This window comes from Nymphalis io, chromosome 8 (assembly GCF_905147045.1).
Source record: "Nymphalis io chromosome 8, ilAglIoxx1.1, whole genome shotgun sequence".
NCBI lineage: Eukaryota > Metazoa > Arthropoda > Insecta > Lepidoptera > Nymphalidae > Nymphalis > Nymphalis io.
The window spans coordinates 7,634,592-7,660,882 of NC_065895.1; the positions used below are offsets into that span (position 1 = coordinate 7,634,592).

A 26,291-nucleotide genomic window follows, 5' to 3' on the forward strand; every position below is an offset into this window, starting at 1 on the left:
TCCAAACAATATTATTATTATATTTAACAGATAAAATAATTTACTAAGTACGTAGACAAAAATTATAAAAAATAATGGTATAACAAAATGGTTTAACTGATAATAGTTACCGAAATTAAATTAAATAACCTTTTATTCACTACATTACAGACAAAATAATTTTAAATATTAATTAATGAAAATAATGTCAACTGGACGTTGTACTCTGGACAGAAGATATTCGTGTGAGGTTATTAAAATTACAGATGAATTGGACTTTTATGTCGGCCGCATTCACAAAAGAAACTATTTCTAATTGACATCTTTGCTATATGAATAGTACTCATATGACCCGACTCAGGAAGGCGACATGTCAATGTCTTCGACATGTCAATGATCCGTCCAGTTTCAACTTTTAAAAATCGAACCATAGAATGTTTGGAATATCAGTTTTGATTGTATCATAATGTTAATCCATAATCGTTATTGAAATAACAAACCATTGTTACCTTTAAGTGATAAATCAAGAATAATTACTTAAACGGGAAGGGTGGAAACTGATGAAGCTGCTGATTTAAGCAATCAATTCATAGTCTTGAATACTAGTGACTATCGATGGAATACAATGCATGATATTGAGATATGATGATGCCCTTTTGATGACAAGTATAAAAAAACGCTCCGTGTAGAATTATAGGATTTTGAGCTATAACTTAGACAAAGCTAAAACTATCTAAAAATAAATAACATTTCGTATTTTATGTGTATTTAAAGGCTGCAAGTAAAGCTAAAGATTCCTCAGCAAAAGAGTTGACTGGAGGAAGAATTTCAAAGTTATCCTTTCAAAATGTATGGTATGATGTATACAACACCGACACAACTTAAATTCATTAACTTTGATTGAGCTACATAATTATTATGGTAGTATAGTAATTTCAGCTATATTATAGCTTACCGATCGATCAATGCCTAAAGAGAAGTTATTGTTGAGGTAATATTTATTACTAAGGCAATTATTACGAATTGATAGGATTAACAAAAAAAATTCAATACAAGAATAGCCAATAAGAAAAAAAAAAAAATTTGTTATTGCTTGATGAGGGGTGGGTATTACAATAAAAAAGCGAACTCTCAATTTGTCACCCGTAAATATTTCAAATGGGATTTCTCATACATCTTTCAGGATACCTAATCTGTTTACTTAAACCGGAATTCTAGTATTTTCGAATAAGACTTTGTCACACATCGCCGACTCGTTATACCGTAAACGTTGATGTTGTTTGTTACAAATAAAACGTCAAATAAAGGTATGGAACTAATAAATGGCAAACATTGGTCAGTTACGTTTAAATTGATTAAACAGATATCTTAAATTGCATTCCTCAGGAACGCACTTTCAACAATTATCGAATAGATAGTACTAACGAAGAGATAAACGTAAACCGTCGATAAAAGTACTTCAAAAGTCAGACTTGGGACATTATTGCTCTTATTATTACTGCATATTTCGATAGAAATGTTTCTTAGATTTAAGGTGAAATAGAAATTTTAATTATTTCATCGCTTTTTAAACTTGCAAGTAAGGCGTAAGGCAACAAATTAAACGATACTGAAAAGAAACTGTTTAATTATAAACGAAAAATAAAATAAACATTTATTCCGCGTAATATACATATAATTTAGAAGTGTATAAATTATACTATAGACATTACTTATACTCGAACTACTATGTATAGTATGGGAATGACAGGTTGCTTGATGTGGCGGGGACCGGGATAGGGTGAGGGTTGCGCGCGTAAGATGCGCCGCGCAGCCTCCATTCGTACCCTCGCCTCCGTGGCGCCACCATCTGTAAATTATAGTGTGTTTTACGAGATAAATGCCACACAAAGAGTTCCGTTTAAATATAGGGCTTCATGTCACGATTACGTACTGATGACTTGGAGGTGATTTAAAACGTGGAGGGGCCGCGGGTGGCGCGCGACGGGCCGCCGTGGCGGTGCTACGGACCCATGCTTACTCATAGCCGATCTGATGGCGATTTTCCTATTTATGCAAGAGGTGAGCGGATATTCCTTCCTAAGCATAATTTTAGGCTTATAAATAAACGAAATTTGGCTTATAAACCGCAATAATATTTATCACAACGATTATAGCAATTTCCTTCGTATAAAGTATGCACTACTAATGTCTTTATTTATGAGTAATTCCTATCAATAATTTAATAATTACAGAAACTTAATATATTTTAGTGTGTACAGATAAAGCTTGTAGCCAAAGAGAGTTTTATAAATCGGTATTTCATTTTTAGTCTGTTGAGGTTTATTAAGTAGATAACTTGTAATGTGTCCATGTATAAAATATAATATAAAGCGTTAATGGTCCATTGGATGGCTAAACTTTTTATTTATATTTAACTGTTTAAGCCTCGTCGCATGTATTATATGCTTAAATAGGTTTGAGCTTGAAAATACGCTCGACTTATTTTCTAGGACAGTGTCTCTATTAATAAATAAAGGTTACACGCTTAATCAAACTGAGCACACGATATAATCGGCCATAATATGGACAATGACCAGATAAATAATGCAACATATATGATTTTAACAACATGTGTCGCTTCTAATAATCAACCTTGTTTTCATAATACGCAGTTTTTTATTTCTATTATCTGTTTGGAAATTAACGTGAACGTTGTAGAGGTATAATTATTTTTTTTTCTAAATTTATACAATGTTTTGTATTTAAAGTTTTTTTTTAAATCATAGTTCCTTAATGTTATATCCGAAAAACATTAAATCTATTATTGCTTTAAATTAATTAGGTAACAAACAACCACACTCCTGATTTGATGATTTTATTGCTTAATTTTTAGTTTACACATATTTACAATTCATCTAACGTTCCTCGAAAGATAAAATGAGACGTTGTGATGAAATTGCATGCTACGAGTAAATATTTCAGATATAAATTATCTTGTCAATAACATTGCGCTAAAGGTAGTTCCAAATTCAAAATCAAAGTATATTTGTAAAACGTAGTATGTAGTTTTGCTTGTTTTAAGTTGACTATTTTTTGCGTAATATATTCCTCTCGTATACATACATAGGTACAAACGTAGTCTGTTTTCTTTAAATTACATGATTAGTTAACGGTTTGTTAATATATTATTGACTCAGTTGTTAATAATGTTTTGAATTACTATATATGAAGAAGTATGATATAGTCGTATTATCAAGCGTTATCTTATCTATATCGTTTCTATTCAATTTCTTAGTTGTAATTCACATTTCGATTGATTTGGACATGTTAACTTTATAAATGAATCCCGATATTTAAAATGTTTGGTTATGTGTTCATGGTGGTGCAAAATGGACGACTCAGCTCTCAAAACAAAAGAGTCGACAACTAGACACAGACCAATAGACGACGATACGCGAAGTGAAAGTGGACTTTTGGATAAGAATGTAAACAGATGTAAGTTTATCTGATTTATTTGTTTCATTAGTAATTATAAATTTAAATACACCATACATAATAAGATAATATGATTTATACGGAAACAGTTTGTCATAGACAAGGTCGGTGGTGACTGATTAATTTACTATTACAGAAATATTATATATTATTATAATATGTGCAATATTATTTTCTACGAAACGAGATGAAAATAATATTATTTTATATATATTTTATTTATATAAATTTAATTATATGATATATATAAAAGTACATTGTACACTTTTTATATTGTTATCTAACTAGATTAAGGCATTGGGAAATTTTACAGATATCGTTTAATTTGAAATTTTTTAACAAAGTTTTTATTTATTTTAAATAAAATAAACTTTGTCATAAGATAAAATATATTTTCAAATGATTTTAAATATCATTACGCAATACAAATGTGAATGTAATATAAATGATTGTACATTCATTTATTGCAAGGTTACTTGTATATTCACCAACTGTCTCAGCTAGTGTGGTTCCGGCGGAGTAGAAAATAGCCACTCCATCGTGACCCGTAATTGTCTCAAAAGACGCCTAAAGGCATCGATCAAACGAGCACATAAGAGCGTTAACCACCCGTAAGACACCGGCAGTAAAGTAATTAAATGCATTCTCAGGAAGGCTTCAGAAAAGCAACCAATCGTAAAAGTTTATTAATTAATTGTAATACTTATGATTTACTAGTAATTCGCTACCATCAGCATCATAAGCAGCCATACTCAAGCTCAGACAAGAGGAAGCTTATATCCAGCTGTATAAGCCACGATCCAGCGGTAGCGTTTCTGTACATAGTTATTCGAGTCCATTCATTTACCGCTTTGCTGCACTAGACGTTTTCGTCCTCAAAGTCAGGTGGCCTAACCAGTTCAGTGTCAAAAATTAAATAATAGTTTATTTTCTTTGTGTGTTATGCCCGCATTTGATCAAACGTATACAAGATTGTTTTGTTGATTGCGGTATATTAGCTATGATTATTTTTTTGTAGAAAAATACTATTTTTATAAAAAAACACCTATATAGATAACCTAAAAAGCAAAACCTTATCTTAATACAAAATTTGAGGTAAAAGGTTTTCGATATACAAAATAATTGCACATTTAATATTATATTAAATATAAGATTATAAATGAAACATAGTTACCACGTTTCTGTAAAAATAAGTGACATAATATGAAGCATTAACCATAAAAAAGTGACGTCTACACTTTTCGAGGCTTAGCAAGATATAAAAAGGTGTTCATAAGCCTTAAAACTAACCGAAATGATTATTAGGGGTGATCCAAACTTGCTGATAATGGATATAAAAGTAGTTTTTATTATTTAAGTTTTAATTTTTTTTGCAACATAGCCCCCTAATAAGTCAATACACTTAGATTGAAGATACCGGACGGGGGTGATACAACCCGCTCGCCCCCATAGACGCTGAAGCCTTCTACGGGGGCGGTAGCGGATCCAGAGGATTTAGATATTCTCCTTTTGTCTAGAGTTTAGAATAATAAGATTGACGGTTATAAGTCCTTACAAGTTGGTTGGCAAACAGGCGTTTCATGCAATTTAATATGTTTACATAGGAAAATAGGAGCTTCAAATTCAAAATATACTTTATATAACAGAGGGCTTTTACAAGGCCTTTTGAATCATTTTAAAATGATAAAATCTTGTCATTATAAGATAAAATTTAATGTAGAGCTACAACCGATTAGGAATGTAGATTTTACCGAGAAATAGGTACAAGAAACTTAGTACTCTTTTATTAATTTGTTTAGGACCTAGTGAGTCGGCATTGCAAATAAGTGAATGCGTACATAAAATCATATTTATATAAGTTTAAGGAATGTTTTATCATTGTTGTGTGATGCTGAGATAAAATAAGTCATGAGTAATAAATGCCATTACAAACATCATTTTTGCTCTTACTGATAAATCTGCTAAAAAGTTAATTTGTGTTTAAAATGTATGAATTTACTTTTAAAAAGATATGCATAGTACTGCGAATTTCAAATATTTATTTACGTGCTCTCTTACAAACCAGTCATTTATTTGCAAAAAGTTTCATCAAATGATGCCGTAAAACCGTCTCGACTACAAGAGCATTTAAATAAATGCGTGTTTATATGATGTTTATATGAAGAAAAAAAACTTATTTTAAAAACTTAGAAAGCAATCATATACTATCCATTTACGTATATCAAACCTTTTGCATCGTCTTCCACGCAAGATGTAATGTTTCAACGTTAATCGCGAAAGGAGTAAAACCACAATTGGCGAGGCGAGGCTTTTTGTCGGCAATATATTAAAAATTGTTCATCATTATAAAACAGATATCTTAAAAAGTATTCTCGTGAAGAATTTAGTGCAAATTTATCATAATATTTATCATAAAGAGTTACAAAAACTTTTCATTGACCTCGATAAATCGTCTCTCCAAATAACAATCAAACTTACGACTTATAAAAAAAGAAACAAATATTTTTAATTATTAATTACTGAAAATTGATAATCAGTTATCAAGAAAAATAACATTAATTTAATTCAAAGTAAAAGTGCAGCATTTGCGGGAAAACTTCTTCAAAGGAAATAGAGGTGAAAATATGTTATCATCATAGCAGTCTGCACAGAACCGGATCACGTACTTAACCAACTATTATGGGAGTTTCTGATGGTGAATTTACGAAGTGTTTATTTTGGCCTATATGGCCATCGCAGGTGGTTTTGATTTCGGATGCGTTTTATTGGCGAAAAAAACAGCTCGTTCCTTGTATTTTTTTCTTTGTGAATTCTCTTATTTGGTCTGCGTATTAACGGCCTCTAGTAGTCGCTCCATTTTCCTGGTGATGAGTCCTACCCTCCCTTTAGTCCCATCCTCCCCTTAGTCAAGAGAAATCCGTCGCTGAAGATCCATATGCGATTCTTTTGGACACAACTAAAAGTCGTTGGTGGTGTAAAATATGATGAGATATAATATTTCCAACAAGTCGGCATACACGCCGACTTGTTGGATATATTGAATAAAAATTAAATTAAATATTGAATATTTTTGGTGGACTTCGTATTTCAATGAAAGTAATTGCAATATATAGCGTTTTTTACGTGGATTTTTTACTATTTATTGATGATAACGTATGCTCGATGTCCCATTTTTAATTTTAGTGTAATAGAAATATCCGGTTATTATTAAATCTGACTTAATTCTCGTATAATATATTGATATAAAATTTGTTATCTTTTATTGCATATACAAATACTACGTGTACATTGGCTTTTCGGGATTTGATATTATTATTTCAAGTTATATGTATGCTAAATTATAATAATTCTGAAAAAGCTAAATAAGTTGGTTTATAATAAAAAAAAAGATTTTGAAAGGAAAAAATAAATTAAGCCTAGAATTACAAACAATGTCGGTTGATATTATATTTTGAGTTTGGGGATGCTAATATCGATATTAAAAACGTACTTTTTAAATTCATGCCATTCAGACGGTACGTGCTTCCCGGACTAGACAGAACTTGTGTAAATGATCGATAGACTATTTTCATGTTAACCTCAAAAACATAATAAGTATAAACAACTAATATTTGTCCAAATGTTGGACAAAACGATGAAATGTCAAATATCGTTGATAATTTTCATAGCGCTTTAAATTATGTAATACTATATTGCATTTATTTCTCTTTCCCAAGTTAAAAAAAAAAGCTATACTCATTTTTTTTCCTTTGAGAGGTCTTAAAAATTTAAAATTTAAAGTATAGCATTTTTATGAGCGCTTATTTATGTGTACAGTTATAAACATTTTTGTTGCATCCATCACCATAATATGTCACATATTATTTTTTACAAAGTCAATATGAATAAAGAACTTTGTATAATACAATTTAATAATAAATAAATATTAGTAGTACGTATTGCACCTGCACGTATACAAACGCGGGGCGTGGGTGGGGTAGACTACGGGGTTTTTTCGTTAAAGTAAACCCGGTACACCGCCGCCGGTGTCGATGCACGATCCCCGTACTTCACATACTCGTTCACTTCTTGCTACCTGCAAACAGTGCATGGGCTTAGCATTGTGTTTTGAATATCAATGGACAATCAACCGCTAGCAACTACGTCGCATTTTAATCCATTGTTAGTTTGTCTTTAACTTGTTGTTAATATTATGTATATAATTATGTACTTATGGTGGACATACGTTATTCAATATATATGTATATTTATTATATAATAACTCGCCTTAGATCTTGTTAAAAATAATAGGTAACGAATTATTATTTTTGCATTCAGTCAGAAATTGTTCTTGACATTTAGTTTATAAGAGCAATGTAGGAAAAACATCGTTAACGTTACACGAGATACCTATAGGAACAGGTATAGGTACCTAAAACTTACGTACCTACTTAGATGTATTTGAATGTGAAAATTTTATATTCATATTGTATATATATATAACTTAGTAATAGGCCGGTACGAAGCCATGAAATGAAAAGTTAAATGCCTGAGAACGGTTTACAACAGGCCTTACTACGGCACGATTAAATAGGTACATTGGTAATTACTGATCTCTGTTAGCGTGACGTCATGACGTAGTTTCGCCAAAGTACGCCATCGCCATGGCAGTTATGCCACGGATCAGCGAACGAAGCGCGTCGAGTGCAACATGCAGGGGCGACAGCAGGCGGGCCCCCACCCTTTCTCGCCGCCCGTCTCGACCCGCGCGCCAGTCCGTCGGTGTGCGTCCCTAGCGACGCAGGTACCATGAATATATTGTAATTGTTAGTGTTGTTCGTGTCGATTATCGTGTCTTTATTTGGTAGTGATTACCAGTGAAGTGCTGTTTTTGTTTTCAATACTGAAGATGTCGTGCATGCGACATGGCCGTGTGTAGTTGACATGTCTTTGAGCGCGCCTGCTCAGGCGGTGCGCGGTACCAGGACCAATAGCCTCGACCAACTTGATTTTCAAGAGCGCAGGCAGCTGATTGCTAGCTCATTGTCTCTCACAGACTTCCTTCACGTCGGGGCTAAAGAAGTTGCTGCTGTTGCCGGTTAGTTAACTTAGATGTTTGAAATTGATTCAAATAAAATTAAACTCAATCAAAACTATCGTATTTAATATTCTCTTGTCTTTATATATTTAAGAAAGCGATCTGTGTAATAGAAGTTATTTCTATTATTTTTTTAATATAGTTTTATCAATTTAAAACTTACAAACATGTATATTGTTGAAATGTGACGTCATTACCTGACTTTCATTCAAAGATAACAACTATATGCTTATATAAAAAACATAAAAATTAAATTATTTGAAAAAAATGTAGTGGGAGAAAAAAGTTTAGAAATTATAACCTACTTTATTACATTAGTAACAGAACCTTAGCACAAAAAACACATGATTTTTTTAAATTTCAATATATACAAAATTGATATCACAATAATTGTAAGATCAAAAAGAACTATATTATGAATGTGTTATGCTGATGTCATGTCCATTATTACTGGGACATTGACCACTTGTAACAGTTCAGATTAGAATTTGAATGTGATTCATACGACCGTGCTTATCCTACGCAATTATAGTATTTGATTAAACAAACATATCATATAAAGAGATTTAATATACCGACATGAAGCTGAAAAATGTTGAACTTAATTTTAAGAAAGGTTTAATATAAGAACTTATATTAGACTTCAGGGTCTAATTTCTTTTATAGATAAATATTTAGATATTAAAAAAATATAACGAAATAATTTGGAAGTTAGTATTATATTGATATATATATGCTGTAAAGCTATGTGCTAGCTTTTTTGCTTTATATCCCAGAACCATAAGCTCGGTTAAATTTAATTAGTAGCATCGATCGTAGGAAGAATACGTTATATGGATAGCCATACATCTCAATCTATTTGCTAAGTGCTTAGGAATGACATATGAATAGTGATGAATCGTTGCTCACTGTGAAACTACCTAGTTATTCATAACTAGTGAAGCCATTCTTTAAGGACAAAATCGAACAACGACGTAAAAACCGATCGAGAACAAAAAAAAAGCCAGAAAGCGATATGCGCCTTTGACTACAATGATTGTAATATTTGAACGATATCACGTATCAAGTGACAAATTTACTTCTTATAGAATATCTTCGCCAAAGGCAATAAGAAAATGGTTTATAACATTTACTTCAAATTTAGAATAGTTAAAATCGCATAAAATTTGTTAAAAAGTATATCCGTTACAAAGACAACTTACTAATAAAAAACGTTATATGTCTTTCATTATAGTTATACTAAGCAAATTATATTATACTGCAGGCTTAAATCGGTATTGTTTCAATGTGTGTAGTGCCTAGAGATGGTTGTAATGTACTATCTATAAACTTTTATGTTTCATATCTGTGTTCGACAATTGCGTTGGTGTGGAGTGTTTTACTGTTGGTATTAGTTATTTAAGCGACTATAAAAAAATGTTTGTTATTTTATATTATTTTTTAATTCTAAACTGTATTTTTAGTTTAAACTGACATGCAAGTTTTTCATATTACCTATTCATCAGCCATGTTTATTTGGTCCTCTTTTCTTATCTTAGCAGCTACTATTATCAACTCGTTAAGTTACTTGATAATTAGAACAAGACGATAAGAGGAGTATTTATGGGAATAAGTATTTGCTGTATATCATTATAATAATGTTTCTACTACAATTCTATCAATCGCATGAATTTGTATCAAACAGTTACAGCTTTTAAAATCGCTGATTATAAATCGTATGCTTGAACTGACTTTGTTCTCGTAACACTCCTTACATTCGCTGAATATAAATTGCTCGTCGTGTTAAATTTATATGCATACCTTGATAAACATCATTTATTTTGCGATTATCCTAGTTCGTTGCTGTTGAACACATTGTGAATGTGACACTAGTTAGTAAGAACTGGTACTCTATAGGTAAAGTTTTATTAAATAAACGAAAATACAGGTTTTGAACAAGATTATTGATCGTTTAATGTTTTGTATCATTCTTGTATTTTAAAGTAATTAATTTTATTCATAGTAATTAAAGAACATCACAATTTTCTAAATGACTTCATGTTTTGATTTAACAACTTGTTTAAAATTAAAACATTTTTATTATTATTTTATCAATAAAAGTATTATAAAAGTGTAAGTAAGAGATTTTGTCTATCTAGACTGATCTGAAGTTTATTTATTGTGACTTAGAAATCGTTTGTCATAGTATATCAGTAAACTTTAAGTTATTAATAAATAATCGCGTGTTGTTTTTTATAATTCAGTAAGAAATAATTGATTCGATGGCATGGTATTTTACAATGAAAACTGAGCTAAAACTATTAATTTGCGAAAAATGTAAGCATTTTTTAAATTAGGTATAGGGCAATGTCAGCACTAATAGTGGACCAAATAGTCTGCAGGTTGACACTTAAGATAAAGAAAAACAAAGGAGATCCATCGGATGAATAGTTTCGAAGGTTAATAGGCTATATCGCGATTCAACGATATAGTGCAGCAGAAATAAAAAGTTAGAATAATAGAATAAAATAATCCCTTTTTAAAATTGGCGGCCTTTTTGAACGGATCATAATACATATGTTTTAGATTGTATTTTGATTTAATCCACTCAAACACAGTATTACACTGCGTTTAAAATTTTTGACAAACATGTAAATTATCATTAAAAATTGTTTTCATTCCAAAATTTCATGTCATGAATAGTTACACCTATTATCTTGTTTGCCCAAACGTTAGTAAACGTTTAAGTTTTATCATTTGAGCCTCAGATATAATATATTAAGATACCACAAGTACGTGCATACCTACGTCAAATTGTATGTAAACCAAGTGTGCCACTTTTCTGTTTCTATTGTAACGTCGAGAGAACAATTTAGTGTTGGTAAATCGCACGCACATCATAACTCTCTCTCTCTCTATTATTATATTTTCCGATTACAGCTTAATTAATCAAAGTGTAACGAATAAATCTTACTTTGTTTGGAACCAAAATCAGTACCCGTCGTTCCGATCCGTTTTAATAATAGGTCAGGTAAATCACCAATGGCATAATATGAAGACATCAGAAAGTTACTATCTACTGCTGTTCCGATACATCGTATCAATTTGCTTTAAGTATCATTGCGTGTTACCAAAACAGTCGCAATGAAGTGACATTCACTCGACTACGTAATTATGGTAAGACTATAAGCCGATGAAATGAAACATTCCCTTTTACACGACCACCTAACTACTCTCGAATTGTTCATTAGGGTGTAAAAGACATTTTTGTATGTACTTTAAAAAAAATCACTTGATGAAACGTAACTTTATAAACGTATCAGAAAAAAAATATTCATGGGATATGAGGATGGGAAATATTGATGGGATGGATGGCAGATGAGGAGATACAATTTCATGCGCATGCGCTATGTAATTTAAATATAAGTGTTTTAAGTCTCAATACCTAATTAACTGAACTTGATTCCTTCAAAGTTCCAAAATACAGAGACCATGACTATTCTGGTCGAAGTTCATATTATATAACTACTATATTTTTCCGTTAGCGGTGAAGAAAAATGAAAATCTAAACGCACCTTCTATTATATTGGCTATTATGAATATTTTTTCATCGTCAATTATAATATTTTTACTTAATAACGTTACATTTGAGTAATAAATTTATGTATAAAATAATAATAGTAATTTTATCTATATTAATTTTGTAAATGGGAAGTGTCTGTTTTAAACGCACTAACTTATCGGGAAACTTGAAACGACTCCAAAGGAGCAAGGAGATGACCAACCATAAACGGACAAACAACAAAATGTGCATCTGGTGCAGTAAACAATATGCATCTTATTACTCAATACCATAATAATAAATAGAAATAAATCAATATACAAGCGTTTTCGATTTATCCGTTGATTATAAAAGTAATGAGTACTGTTTTCTGTGTCCTTGTCCATAAATTTGTTAATGTTGCTAAAATTCATTTACCCACAAAGGTTTGAAGGAAAATATTATGTCATAAATAAACGTGCAAATAACGTGTAAATAAAAGCCGAGATGGCCCTGTGGTAAGAACGCGTGAATCTTAACTGATGATCGTGGGTTCAAGCCCGGGCAAGCGCCACTGAATTTTCATGTGCTTAATTTGTGATTATAATTCATCTCGTGCTTTACGGTGAAGGAAAACATTGTGAGGAAACCTGCATGTGTCTAATTTCACTGAAATTCTGCCACATGTGTATTCTACCAACCCGCATTGGAGCAGCGTGGTGGAATAAGCTCCAAACCTTCTCCTCAAAAAGAGGAGATGAGGCCTTTAGCCCAGCAGTGGGACATTCACAGGCTGTTACGGTAAATAAACGTATCTGTGATCTGATTGTATGGGTCTCAGAAATACGTTACATAATATTGCCCTGCAGTGAGAACCTCGGTACTGCATACAATCTAATATTACGGGAGTACGGAATTTGTTTGGTGAAAAAATAAGTATGTAATTAAAGACAATTAATAGGGCAACAAACCAAAATGACCATTTTGGAAATTTCGCGTTCTCATTAGCATAAATAAATGCACAATAAAGCTATTATTTAAATCCGCGTCACGATTTTTTCTACTTAATAAATAAATAAGACATTATTTACGTAATTTTTACTTCACAGTATTGTTATCATCGGGAATATTTAATTAATAATACCACAATATTTTAAGCTGCTAGGAAAGAAAGGTGAATATATCTTATGTACGTATCTCATAAAACGAGAAATGCTTAAAATTGTTATGTTCTATTATAAAATAGAATTAGCATTATTAAATCTATGCGTAATTATTTGTCTCAAAACAATAACATACCGTTCTAAGATCTGTATTGTGATTTTTTTTTTTCGTAATGTAAACGTATTTTATTTAGTGATGTACTTTGAGTTATTTGAATATATTTGTATTGTGCCATGATGTTTCTTTTATGACATAAAATAGTATGCTCACGATCTTCTGTGATAAAATTAAAGAATTTAATTAATTAATCATGTATTGAAACGTTTATAGTCACTAACTTAGCTCAGTAGTCTGATGATCGGTTCCTATATTTAATGAATTGTTATTGATCGTTAGTAACTAAGTAATCATCTCTTCAAAAGGAGAGGAGGCTATTGTCCAGCAGAGGGACATTAACAGGCTGATACTTTAATTTAGTAACCAAACGTTTTTGAGTTACGAATAACGAACGAGCCGTTAGTCATTCCTATAATTTTTGACGTCCTAAACAACCTTCGACTTCGAAACTTAAGTGACGTTTTTAATGTGATCCTTTTAAATTACGCGTCATACAAAATTATTATCATCAAAGGCAAAACTAATCACTTATTGAATATAGTAAACGGACATTAGTGAACAAAATACAACGAAAAAACTATATAACTCCTCATGTACGATGATAGCCGTTTTTCCTATTTACAAATCCGTTTCAATGATTAGGCTTTTCGTAAATAAAGAAATTAAAATTCAATAAATTAACATAAATTATAATATTATCTTGCCTGGTAAGTAACAAGATTTTAATGGACAAAATAATAATATTTTGTTGGTTATGAGAAACCCGACGTTATGCCATTAAATCACAATGGTACTTAGCATTTGAGTGATTTGAAACTTTAAAAAATCGATTTAAAATTACATATATAATTGATTTCTTATTTCTTTATAGAATAGGTAGGTGGACGAGCATATGGGCTACCTTATGGTAAGTGGTCACCAACGCCCATAGACATTGGCATTGTAAGAAATGTTAACCATCTCTTACATCGCCAATGCGCCGCCAACCTTGGGAACTAAGATTTTATGCTCCATATGCCTGTAATTACACCGGCTCACTCACACTTCAAATAGTAACACAACAATACCGAGTACTGTTTTGCTGTAGAATATCTGATGAGTGGGTGGTATCTACCCAGACGAGCTTGCACAAAGACCGTGGTAGGTCATATTTGTATTTTTGTGAGTACTATAATGTTAGCAACTAAATGACTGTTGATTAATTTTATTACTTTTTATTTTAAATTTATGACTTCTATTTTTAAATAGATAAAGTTAAGTTTAAATAAAAAATATTCTATTAATCAATTCCAGCTCAACTATTTCTTAAAAAAATATACTAAAAATAAGTTTTCCCATATATCGTCACAATGAAATTTTATATATTTGTGTACAATTGAAATTTAATGAGCAAAACATGAAGTATAGGTATACATTTACTTAAATTGTTCCCGCTGCTATAGTGATGGGCGCAGACATTCTTAACAATAGATTCACAACGTAATGGGGCCATTGATTGTGGCGATGTGTATGTGAGAGTGGTTTTGCCTGTAGAAACATGTCGGCCGGCGTGTAAGCGTGTATTGGCGTGCGTTCGTCAGATTTTATCTCAGTGTCGCTGCGAAGGTCTAACTTGTTATGAAATCGTGATAGGTTTATAAAAGTTGCGGCACTTATTCAATACCGATGATAATTAATTTTATATGTCCTTAAATTCCTATAACTATGACGAAAAAATAATTCGGTATTAAAATATTAGAGTAATAAAAAAAAGTAAAGTTTTGCGAAATAACAGAAAAGAAGCTGAATTCAGTACAATCTAAGTTTAAGATTCTATTTCATTGGCTAATAATTTCTATAATACACGTTTATGGTCAGAGGATGTTCGCTCATGTGAATATCAAAATAATTAAAAAAAGCATGTATTGTTTATATTTTCTTCGCCTAGATGAATAATAAATGTAATGTGTATAATACGAATCAATGCATGAGTAAGAACGGTAACAATTTTGCTAACCAAGCAAACCATAATTTTAATGACATTTCGATTCTAAATATATTCTATTAGAACTGTCGTCACGTTGAATGTAATGAAAATTATGACACAGAAATCATAATTCAGACATTGTAAATTACCTTTATAATATACTAAACAATCCAAAACGCGCTGCTTTTTCTGGTATAAGTTTTATGTATATTGGCTTAGTAGTTAAGGTTTATAAAAGAAGTCTCACTGTTTATTAGTATACAAATATATTATTTATAAAAACGATTTATATACTTGGTATATGGCGATTTGAATATCTCGTTGATCCAATATGAGGTTATGTAATAACTTATGAGGTTGTAGATCTCGAGGCAATGGGTTCAACCTTATGTCGTGCCAGTAAAAAGTTTCTTCTTCTTCAAGGCAGCTTAAAGTTCGGAAGTTGTTGACGATAACGTTCTTTCTGGTCGTTTATGATTTGCCATTTCTTCATATTATTAGTGTAAACGAAGTGTTTACGCACAGTTTTGTGCTTTATTATTTTACGTTTTGTACAGTTAGATATACTCCCTGGAGGCCATCGTGGCCGAATCCGCAGGATAAATTCGCATGCATGATTCAGCTTGTTCAATTGTTTCAACTACATTTGGACGAATCTAAACTAAAATAGTAACTGAGTTTGTTTAAATTTAAAAAAGGGGAAACTGACTTAAAGTGTTTATTTATTACGTATTACATGCGTTGTATATATAAAATTACATATGCATTTTGTTTGGTAAATCAATTTTATGGACAGTAATAACTCATTTGTAATTATAGTAATTCTTTACCCAATTGTAAAGGTAAAATGATAGTTTGAAAGCCATCTCTACAACATCATCCAACCGAAAAATATTGTCTTATTGTAGCAATAATGGTCTCAATGTAGTAAAAGGTATTCTTTTACATTATTAGAAGGAATTACTAACGTATATTGTCATCTAACGGTAACATAAATATCCAACGTTGAAAAATGACATAATGATATCAATGTTCGTATCATTAACAGTAATTTGTTTTGTTGCAGTAAAAAAACAGAATGGTTCGGCCGTGCGTACCAATAGCCTGGGTTCCGGCGCGCGCACACCGCCCGCGGAACGAACCAAGTCCAAATTCTCAGCTTTCGGTAGACTATTCAAGCCGTGGAAATGGAAACGGAAAAAGAAGTCTGAAAAGTTCGAAGCAGCTTCTAGAAGTAAGTTTCTTAGAATAAATTAATTACCATAATTATAAGATCAGATTCTTAAATGACTAGTTAACTTTTAATAGAATAAAAATGACATTTCTGCAAATTTTAATTATAAACACTGTTAAAATGACTAACTTTTCATAAAAGCTAACTGAAAATGAATATTATGTTTTTTATTTGGGGTGAAACCTGTTAAAAATATTAACTATTTCTTACTTCGGAAACTACTAATAAGCGTATAGTCCCTTGTGTTACAAGGCTCACTTATCCTTCAAAACGAACAATACCAATATAAAATATTGCTGTTTAGCGATACAATAGTGATGGAGCTTTATGCATCCTGATGCACTCTTACCAAATGTTCGACTCGATAAGAATCTTTATTATTAGACTTATAAGCAAATCAAATGATTTATGTTTACAAAGAAAATCGATTAGTTTGTGCATATTTTTTGGAATATTATCTTTCAAATTATTTAATTCCTCTTCGTTTCTATTAAATATAAAAAAATGTACCTAACTTGAGATGTTTGCGGATTAATGTACAGATATCATTTCATCTTAATTTTTAAAAGTCATTTCGTTATTGTATGGTCGCTGTGAGTATTTTTCCACAATTGACGATAAATTTTACGACTTTAAATAATTCCGTATTTTAGTAGAGAACTCTTGCCTCTATTGGACTAAGCACTAATAATTGTTTCCGTTGTACAAGGTCACTGTTTATTTTACGATACATATATAGTCTATAGCTTTATCTGTTAAAATTTTGTTTAATTTCTGGTTCGAGTGCCAAGAATGTAACAAAATACTGAGACTACTAGATTTTTAATATTATCTAGGCCAAGTTAATGATTTATTTACTTGTATTAGATAGGCAGCCCGGTAAGTGGACCGCCTTATGGTAAGTGGTTACCACAATCCATAAACAATAGAGCCTTAAGAAATATTAACCACCCCTTAAATCCCCAGTGCGTCATCAACCTTGGGAATTAAGATATTATGAACCTTGTGCCTGTAGTAACACTAGCTCACTCCACCTTCAAACCGAAGCACGACAATACTAATTATTGCTGCTTGGCAGTAGAATAACTGATGAGTGGTGGGTACCTACCCAGACGGGCTTGCACAAAGTATTTTGCACCAAGTGAACTGATGATTTCTATTCTGAAAATTATTTCTTTTGGATTTTAAAAAATATTATACAATAATATCAATGCAACTTAGTGAGTCTACTAAGGATTTGTTGATAGAAAACCACTTTTGAATGCGTGGTATGGAAATTTAATACATAAATTCGAGCCATTATGAGCACAGCCCTCTTCTTTAATAAATAACCTTATTCCGCCACGCTGATTTATTTAGATCTTTATTTTTTAAATTATAATTGCCGGGTAGAAAAATCTACTTCACCTGATGGTAAATAGTGATAGAAGTCCAGATTCGACGACGGTTCTATTCACTTTGCCAAATCGGTACTTTATGTGTACAAAATCTTGTACTCTGTAGTGACATTTAGAGTCGCTGTGAAACTTCAGAAAAGATGGACCATAACGTGGAATTCTATTAAAATGCACAAAAATGTGCCAACGGCAATGATGATACGTAATATTGTATATTGTTTCGCTTCCTGAATGTATTTTTTTTCAAATTGATGTATCCAATAAAACGAGTCAAGTAATGTTAAAAACCGGTTGCGTCTGTATGATTGTTATTTTTGGAAACATCATTGCTTAATAAAATATTATTTTGCGACTTAATTTTTTTCTTTTATTTTTAAATTACAACAATTTTGCTTACCTTTTTAATGATGAATCTGCAAAATATAGAATATGTAATGTCGTAAAACTCAAGTAGATTGAATTTATAATACACTTTACATAACCGGCCGCGGGCCGGCCATCTTAGACGCCATGTTAAAAATCTCAACATTTGTGCTTTATTAGGTAATTTTAATGTTGAAGTGTCATAAATTTAAATTCTAAAGTATATACATGTATAGGTTGATGATTTTAATTGTATGATATTTCAAATAACATTATATGTATGTAGATTTATCTTGCAACTTGAATAAAGAGATTGACACGTCTCTCATAATTCTATCATCAAGTAGCCCACATACTATAATATATCACTATACTACACTACACAAGGTCCGATTTTAAATACTTCCCCACAGACACATTTTATTTTTTCCAGTTATAAAATGTTTTCTCTCTTAACATTTATTCAACGATAGATAGAATAGATAGAAGATCGTTTTGTTTTTAAAAGGAAATGCCTTTAATATTTTTCTTTACAGCCTTAGAAAGGAAGATATCCGTCCGAGCGAATAGAGATGAGTTAGTTCAAAAAGGAATTCTTCTACCGGAGAGTCCGGTGACCCCAGTACCCGAAGACAGTAAGCTATTTCTTTTTGTTTTTCTTTTTCTAATATCGTTTGAGATTACAAAACTCGCTTTAATCAATAAATGTATTGCCTTGTAACCCTTCTATAAATAATATAATTATCGGAATAAAATCTTTAAAAACAAATTAATTGTGCATGTCGAAGTGATAAATAAAATAATATATAATACATAATAAATAATACCCTAATATATAATCCATTTCACTGTATAAAGACATATTTTCAAAATTCACACAGAAATTACTAAACGAAAGTGCGAATCGAATCGAATTTAAAACATGATAGTAATTAGTAAGATATTTACAATAAATAATAATGTCAAATGTACCCTTACACGTAAATGTAACATTACTGGGCAAATGGTTTCTCTACCATTAATTACAAGGCTTAGAGTTTATTCTACGCTGCGACTTTGATAGCTATATTCTAGCAGAATAATCCGAGATCAAGCTGTTGGAGCTTTTGTTCCAATGTTCACGGCCGAGCACGATATGAATTATAAACGCAAATCACACGAAATCTCAGTGGAGCTTGACTCAACTTAATAATAGGTGTATATATTTTATACTTTGTGGGATATATCTAACGTGATTTAGTCAATCGTGTCACAGTACGCGTGAAAGAAGGTGTGACAAAAGAAGAACATCCCCTAAAATGTGTTAGTACTACTACTAACAGTTGGCTAGGTCCTAAAACTTAATGTAATACCCACCAGAAAGCGGAGCAGCTAGTTGCGTTAACGCCTCATCCAATCATAATATAAATATATTACTAATTGGCACAAGAATATGTTTTTCCTCACCTCGTGTATAGCACTGACAGTTAAAAAAAACTCAACAGTCGTTTTATTTAGTGTTAGAAATGATTATTTATGTAGTTAAATTAATATATCTTATAAATACATATTATGTTATCGTATCCCATTTTATAAAAATATAATCAATTTAAGAACGTAATTTGTATCGATTTAAGATTCAGAGAGAAGTTTTTTTCGCGTTTAATTAGACACTGAAAGTCATTTTTTGAATATGATTTATTTCTTATCTCAGTATTAAAGTAAACGAATAATAAATACATAAACTCCGTGTACGTATTTATCAATACATAGTTATATAGTAGACATCTCCAAAGCTTCAGAGTGAATATACTATGAGAAAAAGGAAGACCAAACAAACTAGGCTTATAAAATGTTATTTAGCCTAAGCTGGCGTAGTTGGCATCTCTATGAGAACCCATGACAGGCGTGCACAGTCAACGACTTGCGGCCCGTTATAATATTATTTAATAATACAACTATTTTATGTGTAATTAGTGAAATATTTCCAGAATTATTATTAAATTAAATTCACTTGGAATTCAATTAAAACACCGGTAAATAGTATTATTCAGTTTTCATTAATCATCAAAATTAATGGCGCAAAGTTTTAGTGATAATATAATTATCAACAATTGAACAGATCTCAGTATCCGTTAATAAAATTACGGTGATTTTTTTATAAAAATAAATTAAAACGGTAAATAAGAATTCATTATTATTTTTAAGCGCAATCTAAACATTTCTTAATACAACATTATTTGTTTAATCTTATTTATAAATGTATGTATAAAAGTATTTACATGTGACTACTATACTACACAAACTGTCATTATGAACATTTTTCTTTTAATACATTACATTTTAATCACTTACGTTTTTTTAAATTGTAACGGCTTGTGTAAATGAGCTTACTGGAACATATTTATATGTTCTGTCGCTAGTTATTGCCTATCTCTGTAGTTGCGAACAAAATATTGTAGATTTCTAGCGTAATTAATTTGTTTAGACGTTATTACGCATACAAATATCTTATACATATGCGTTGTTTAGATGAGGAATCTCCGACGTACGGTGGTGAGGAAACGCGGAATGAGCGTGATGGCATGCCGGAGCGCGGTGCCATGCACGCAGCGCTGCAGGCGCAACTCGCATCACAGCTGGCGCAGCAGCAAGCCGCGCTCGCTGCTGCCGTCGCCGCAGCCGCAGCCGCTGCTGCGCACCACCATCATCAGAACAACAACGTTATCGGTATGTGTTTCCACTTGTCCTTAAACTTATTGTCGACTTAAAAAATAATTATGTTAATTATCGTTTCTTTGATATTATTTTACAAGTAATAGTGGTAGGTAAGTACTAAGGTATACGTTGTTTTTTTTTGTTAGTTTTTAGGGATAAAACAGGAGTAAATGCGTAACAGTTTTTAGTAGCTTTCTATATGAAAGCTTTTCACTGCTGTACTTAAAATGCTTTTTCATTGACTAACGTTCCGCTGAAAAGAAAAAAAAATACGTGTTGCGCGTATTCATAAGTAAAGAAAAGCAACGCGTGGCGGGAATTAGCGGCTTCCTGGCAGGACGAGCGGCGAACGTTGACCCCCGCCACCGCGCCACCGCGCCACCGCCGGCGCCCTCCGCGCGGCCGCTGCGGACGAACTGCACGTGACGTCAGCACCAGACAGACAATAAGAATTAATTACCTTTCAAGCTCGGATTGCTCCTTTTGTAGCGTTTGCAATTATTTCGATCTCCTTGCTCTTAAACGTTAAGATTATTACTTATCATAATATAAGTATAATAAAATGAATATCCATAAAATTTAGGGTTTTAAATAACTTTTAACCGTAATTGATTATTTATTGATCAATATATAGCATCAGGACACTGTCCGGTGCAATCACACGGTTACAAGCTAGGATTATACCGATTAGTCGTTATAAAAATTACGCTTACTGTGGATAGGGGTGATGTAGGAAGTCTAGATCGAGTGTCGGGTGGTGACAGGGGCGCTGCAGGCGCGGGGTGTGCGGGGCGCGGGCGCGGGTGTCAGTCCGGCGCGCGCCTCAGTGCTGGCCCGCCCGCGCCCGCGCCCGCCCGCGCTCCGAGCCCACAGACTTAACCTATCTCGACTGCTCCTCGACACACGCACCTGCGTTATCCCCAGTAGCCACCCATGATAACACAACATAATCTCCAGTGTTACCCACCGTTTAAAATCGATATTGATGACGACCCCCTTGCGCGTATCGTTTAAAATGTGTCGTAGGTCAATATAAATATTGAACTATTATATATGTGTGATATAATATCATACATTTTCAAGTGTGAGCAGCATCTTTATACGTAATTGAAAAATGAATGAAGTTAGTTAAAAGGGCGTTATTTTTTGTTATATTTGTATCACACGCTCTCAACTCAAGCAAGTCTGCATAAGGTTTATGCAAAATGTTTTGATAGGTGGATATAATTTGTAACAGTTCCGCATTAATATTATTTATTAAATAAATATATTAGGTTAAATTTATTTATAATTTCATTAGTCCTTATACCCTTAACCTACATACAAAAACTGTGTGTTGCTTGCGGTCTGTAGGGACCGCGAGGCGCGAACTTAGCAGGCTATATCGATCGACACCGGTCGCAGCACGCGATCGTACTCGCTGCACCGACTGTGTCCCATGGCGCTGATTAATTAGAAACCCATTACTAAAATTATGTTACTTTAAAAGATAATGGTTACTTGTTAATATTATCGTAGTTTAGCCCTTCAGTACGTAAGATTTACGGAATCATGTCTCACATATTAAAGAATATCGGCTTAGATCTAGAATACAATCGAGTATCGAGAAGATGTTTATCAAGGGTGACTCAGTACCGAGACGGTCAGAGCGAATATTGCGAGAGCGGTAGAGTTGAGTGTGGTGTATAAACTCGGACGCGGTGTCGCGAGCGCCGCCCCGCGGCAGGCGCGTGCCGCAGCCTCGGCCGCCCGCGCCGCCTGCGTCGCGGCTGTCTATGATGGGCTATATCATGGGATGTGCTTGTTTGAGAGGTGCGTAGTGCTGTTCCTTGACACCAATTTATTTTACTTATTAATATGACGAAAACATCAAGTAGAATTTCACTGATAGTTTATTATTCAAGTCCGTTTGGGTTGGTACCGTACCACTTAGTGGTCAGTTATTCCGTAGCCACACAGCAATGCTTTGCGTTTCTTTGTAATATGTGAGTGAGCCAATATCATGACAGACTCACGAGCACACCGTCTTAACGACTTATTGATGGTGTTAGGCATGGTCCATATTTCTTACCATACGAACTTGCAAAGTTGGAGAAAACATCATCGGGGGGCACATCTGTTATTCTGCTATGTTATATATATGTTAAATATATTAGATAATTAAAAAAAATCACGCCTCATCTAGATATTTCTTAAAAATCAAGTCTAAAAAGAACTAAACAAATTATTCTTTTGTGGTTTAAAATACATTTTAAATGTATATTAATATTGGATGACAATATCGTTAACGCTCCGTATCCAGAGTACATCCACTTCAACTAATTGCATGTGCATTGTATCTATGTTAGTTTGCTTATCAAAGTGTAACGTTAGTTGTTATCACTATATTTCACTTAACTTGGTATAAATACCTATTCACTTAAACTTCTATTTTAAATTTCAGTTTAGGTATTTTTGGAATTTAGTTACTCTTTAGTTTGTATTACGCAGCGTAAACATAATATTAAATATATTTAAGTATAATATTTAAATAAATATTGAGGGGCGTACTTGATTACCTTATAAATAATTTATTTTCAATAGTTTAGCATTGGTATTATAGTTATTTGTTTTGCAATAAATATTTTAAAAACTATTTATATACTATAAAGTATTTTCAGTAATAAAATATGTAGAAGAGTCCCAAATGTATAACCAACCATTAAAATGTAATCTTTATTATTTACATATATTGGCTCACTCACCCTTCTAATCGGAATAAAGTCCTAAAAAAAATATAGGCAGTAAATTAATATCTCTGTGGTATATCTACTTAAGACCAGGGTCTTCAATCAGTGCGTCCTATCTGTAATGACTTACGGTGCCGAAACGTGGACACTTACCGTAGGACTGGTCCACCAATTTAGAGTCGCTCAGCGAGCAATGGAACGCGCGATGCTTGGGGTTTCTCTGGCAGATAGAATCCGAAATGAGGACATTCGCCAGAGAACTAAAGTCACCGACATCGCGCTTAGAATTAGCTCGCTGAAGTGGAAGTGGGCTGGTTATGTCTCCAGGCGCATTGATGGCCGATGGAGCCGACACGTGTTGGAGTGGAGACCACGCTTAGGCAAACATAGTGTAGGACGCCCTGTGACAAGATGGGCCGACGATTTAAAAAAGGAGGCAGGTTCGGGATGGATGCGGACTGCCCAAGATCGGGATGGTTGGCGTTCTATGGGGGAGGCTTTCGTCCAGCAGTGGACGGCAAAAGGCTGAAAAAAAAAAAAATAAAAAAAATCTACTTAATTTAAAGTCAATATTCTCTAGTACTACGGATATGACGATAGATTTAATAATCATTATAAAGAAAATAAATGACTATAATTAACTTCTGATGTCATGTATACACGGAACAAAGTTATTTGTAGGATCAACAGTTGACCGTCAACTAAAATGTATTTTAATGAGCGCAACTACGATAACTCTTGGCGATTTACCTAATTTTACATAAACTATTTACATTAACCGTTTAGTATTAACATAAAAGTAATTGAATTGTATATAGTAAGTAGATTTATGTAATGAGAGGGGTTAAAAAGAGTGCTGGTTGTTCTCGGTAGAACCATTTTGGTTTTATTGTTATATAACTTTGAAGTCCCAAGCCACAAATTTGTCAAAGAAAACCAGCCCAAAAGCCCTTTACGACGATATCACAATCGATGAAACAAGTAGTAAAAAATTCAATTAACTTTACATGCAGAGGCATCATCATCATCATGTCAGCCGGAAAACGTCCACAGCTAGACAAAGGCCTCCCTCAAGGATTTCCACGATAGCCGGTCTTGCGCTACTCACATCCAACGGCTTCCTGCGACCGTTACGATGTCGTTCGTCCACCTTGTGGACTTTGTGGCTGGCCCACGCTGCGTCTTCCGTTTCATGGTCGCCACTCGAGAACCTCTGCCCCATTATATATTTTTTTACTCTTTATTTAAGAGGGGTTTGGTCACCGAGTGATCATGCCACCCCTATAGGAATAACTAAACATAATAAATCAGTTTACAAAATCAACCTATAAATAACAAAACTTAAATAATTCTATGTCTTAATCCTACTTGTACTACTCTATATAACATTCTAGCCTGATCCGAGACAGGATAGGCTAGTATGCTGTTAAAAGCTCCTATATCTAATAAATTAATATTAAATCTTATTAATAAAATATTTCTTTCTGCTTCATTTCGGACACATTCTGATAATATATGGTATACATCCTCATTCTTATGGCATTCTGCACAAGCACATGACACCGCCTTACCGATTAAGAAGGCAAAACTATTTAGTGGAATGTGTCCGGAGCGAAGCCGCAAGGTTGTTACAATTTCAGACCTACTCATATTGGCACCAATAAACCAAGGTTTGCGACTTAAGTTTGGCTGTATTGTTTTGTACCATATTCCTTTTGTCGCAGCTCTCATGTCAAAGTATTATTTCCACTGTCTGCGACAATTTCGTTTAAGAACACTTAAAACCTCTGTATAGTTCGAAAAGCAAGCAAAAGGAACACCGTCAAAAGAAGCTTCTTTCGCCAAACAATCAACTATTTCATTGCCTTCTATACCAATATGAGAAGGTATCCATTGTAAAGACACTCTCTTATTACACGATATATATTTGTATATATTTTTTAAAATTTCATAGGCGATAGGTAATCCCCGGTAACTAAGGACTAGTACATCGTAATAAATGTTGAAGAGCGCTTTTTGAATCCGTTAAAATTACAATATAATTTAAATTAATGCAACTAATATATGACAAAGCTTCTGTAATAGCAATCAGCTCAGCATGCATAATAGAAATATTACAATTTATTTTAAGTTTCAGAGAAGTTTTATTCTGTGGATCAAAAAACGCTACTCCAATTTCATTTTTATCTTTTGACCCATCAGTAAACAAATAATAATAATTAGGATATACTGCCCCATTATATTAACATATCAAAATTTTATTTTAACTGCACTTGTTTTAGTATGTTTGAGTAAAATCTTGTAAGTGATGACCACTTCCGCGAAATCGATTGAGCTGAAATTTGGCACCTTTGGTGCTGGTAACAATAATTTTATATACTCAACTATGCACCATAAAAAGTAACCGCCTGTTAATGTGCTACTGATATAAGGCCACCCTTTCTGTTGAGGAAAAGTTTTGAAGTACCAATGCTGCTCCAATGTGGGTTGGTGGATTATGCAATACCAAAGATTAATTGAATAAAAGTTCGCTTTAAATTTTTTTTTTAATTTACTTTAATAAGTAATGGT

General features: G+C 32.7%; 1 protein-coding gene across 7 annotated transcripts in view; it reads left to right on the forward strand.

The window, feature by feature from the left end:
* LOC126770128 (phosphatase and actin regulator 4) overlaps positions 1-26,291 on the forward strand; it is a 51,839-nt gene that overhangs the window by 4,624 nt on the left and 20,924 nt on the right. For 5 of the 7 annotated variants that reach the window (XM_050489292.1, XM_050489294.1, XM_050489293.1 and 2 more), the window contains exons 3-5: positions 16,367-16,534; positions 18,831-18,929; positions 20,806-21,003. In XM_050489292.1, the coding sequence (XP_050345249.1) occupies positions 16,367-16,534; positions 18,831-18,929; positions 20,806-21,003 (465 nt within the window). Of the gene's footprint in view, positions 1-1,976; positions 2,041-3,363; positions 3,457-8,193; positions 8,534-16,366; positions 16,535-18,830; positions 18,930-20,805; positions 21,004-26,291 lie in introns of those variants that run through there. The other 2 variants (XM_050489296.1, XM_050489295.1) reach the window with 2 other exon arrangements.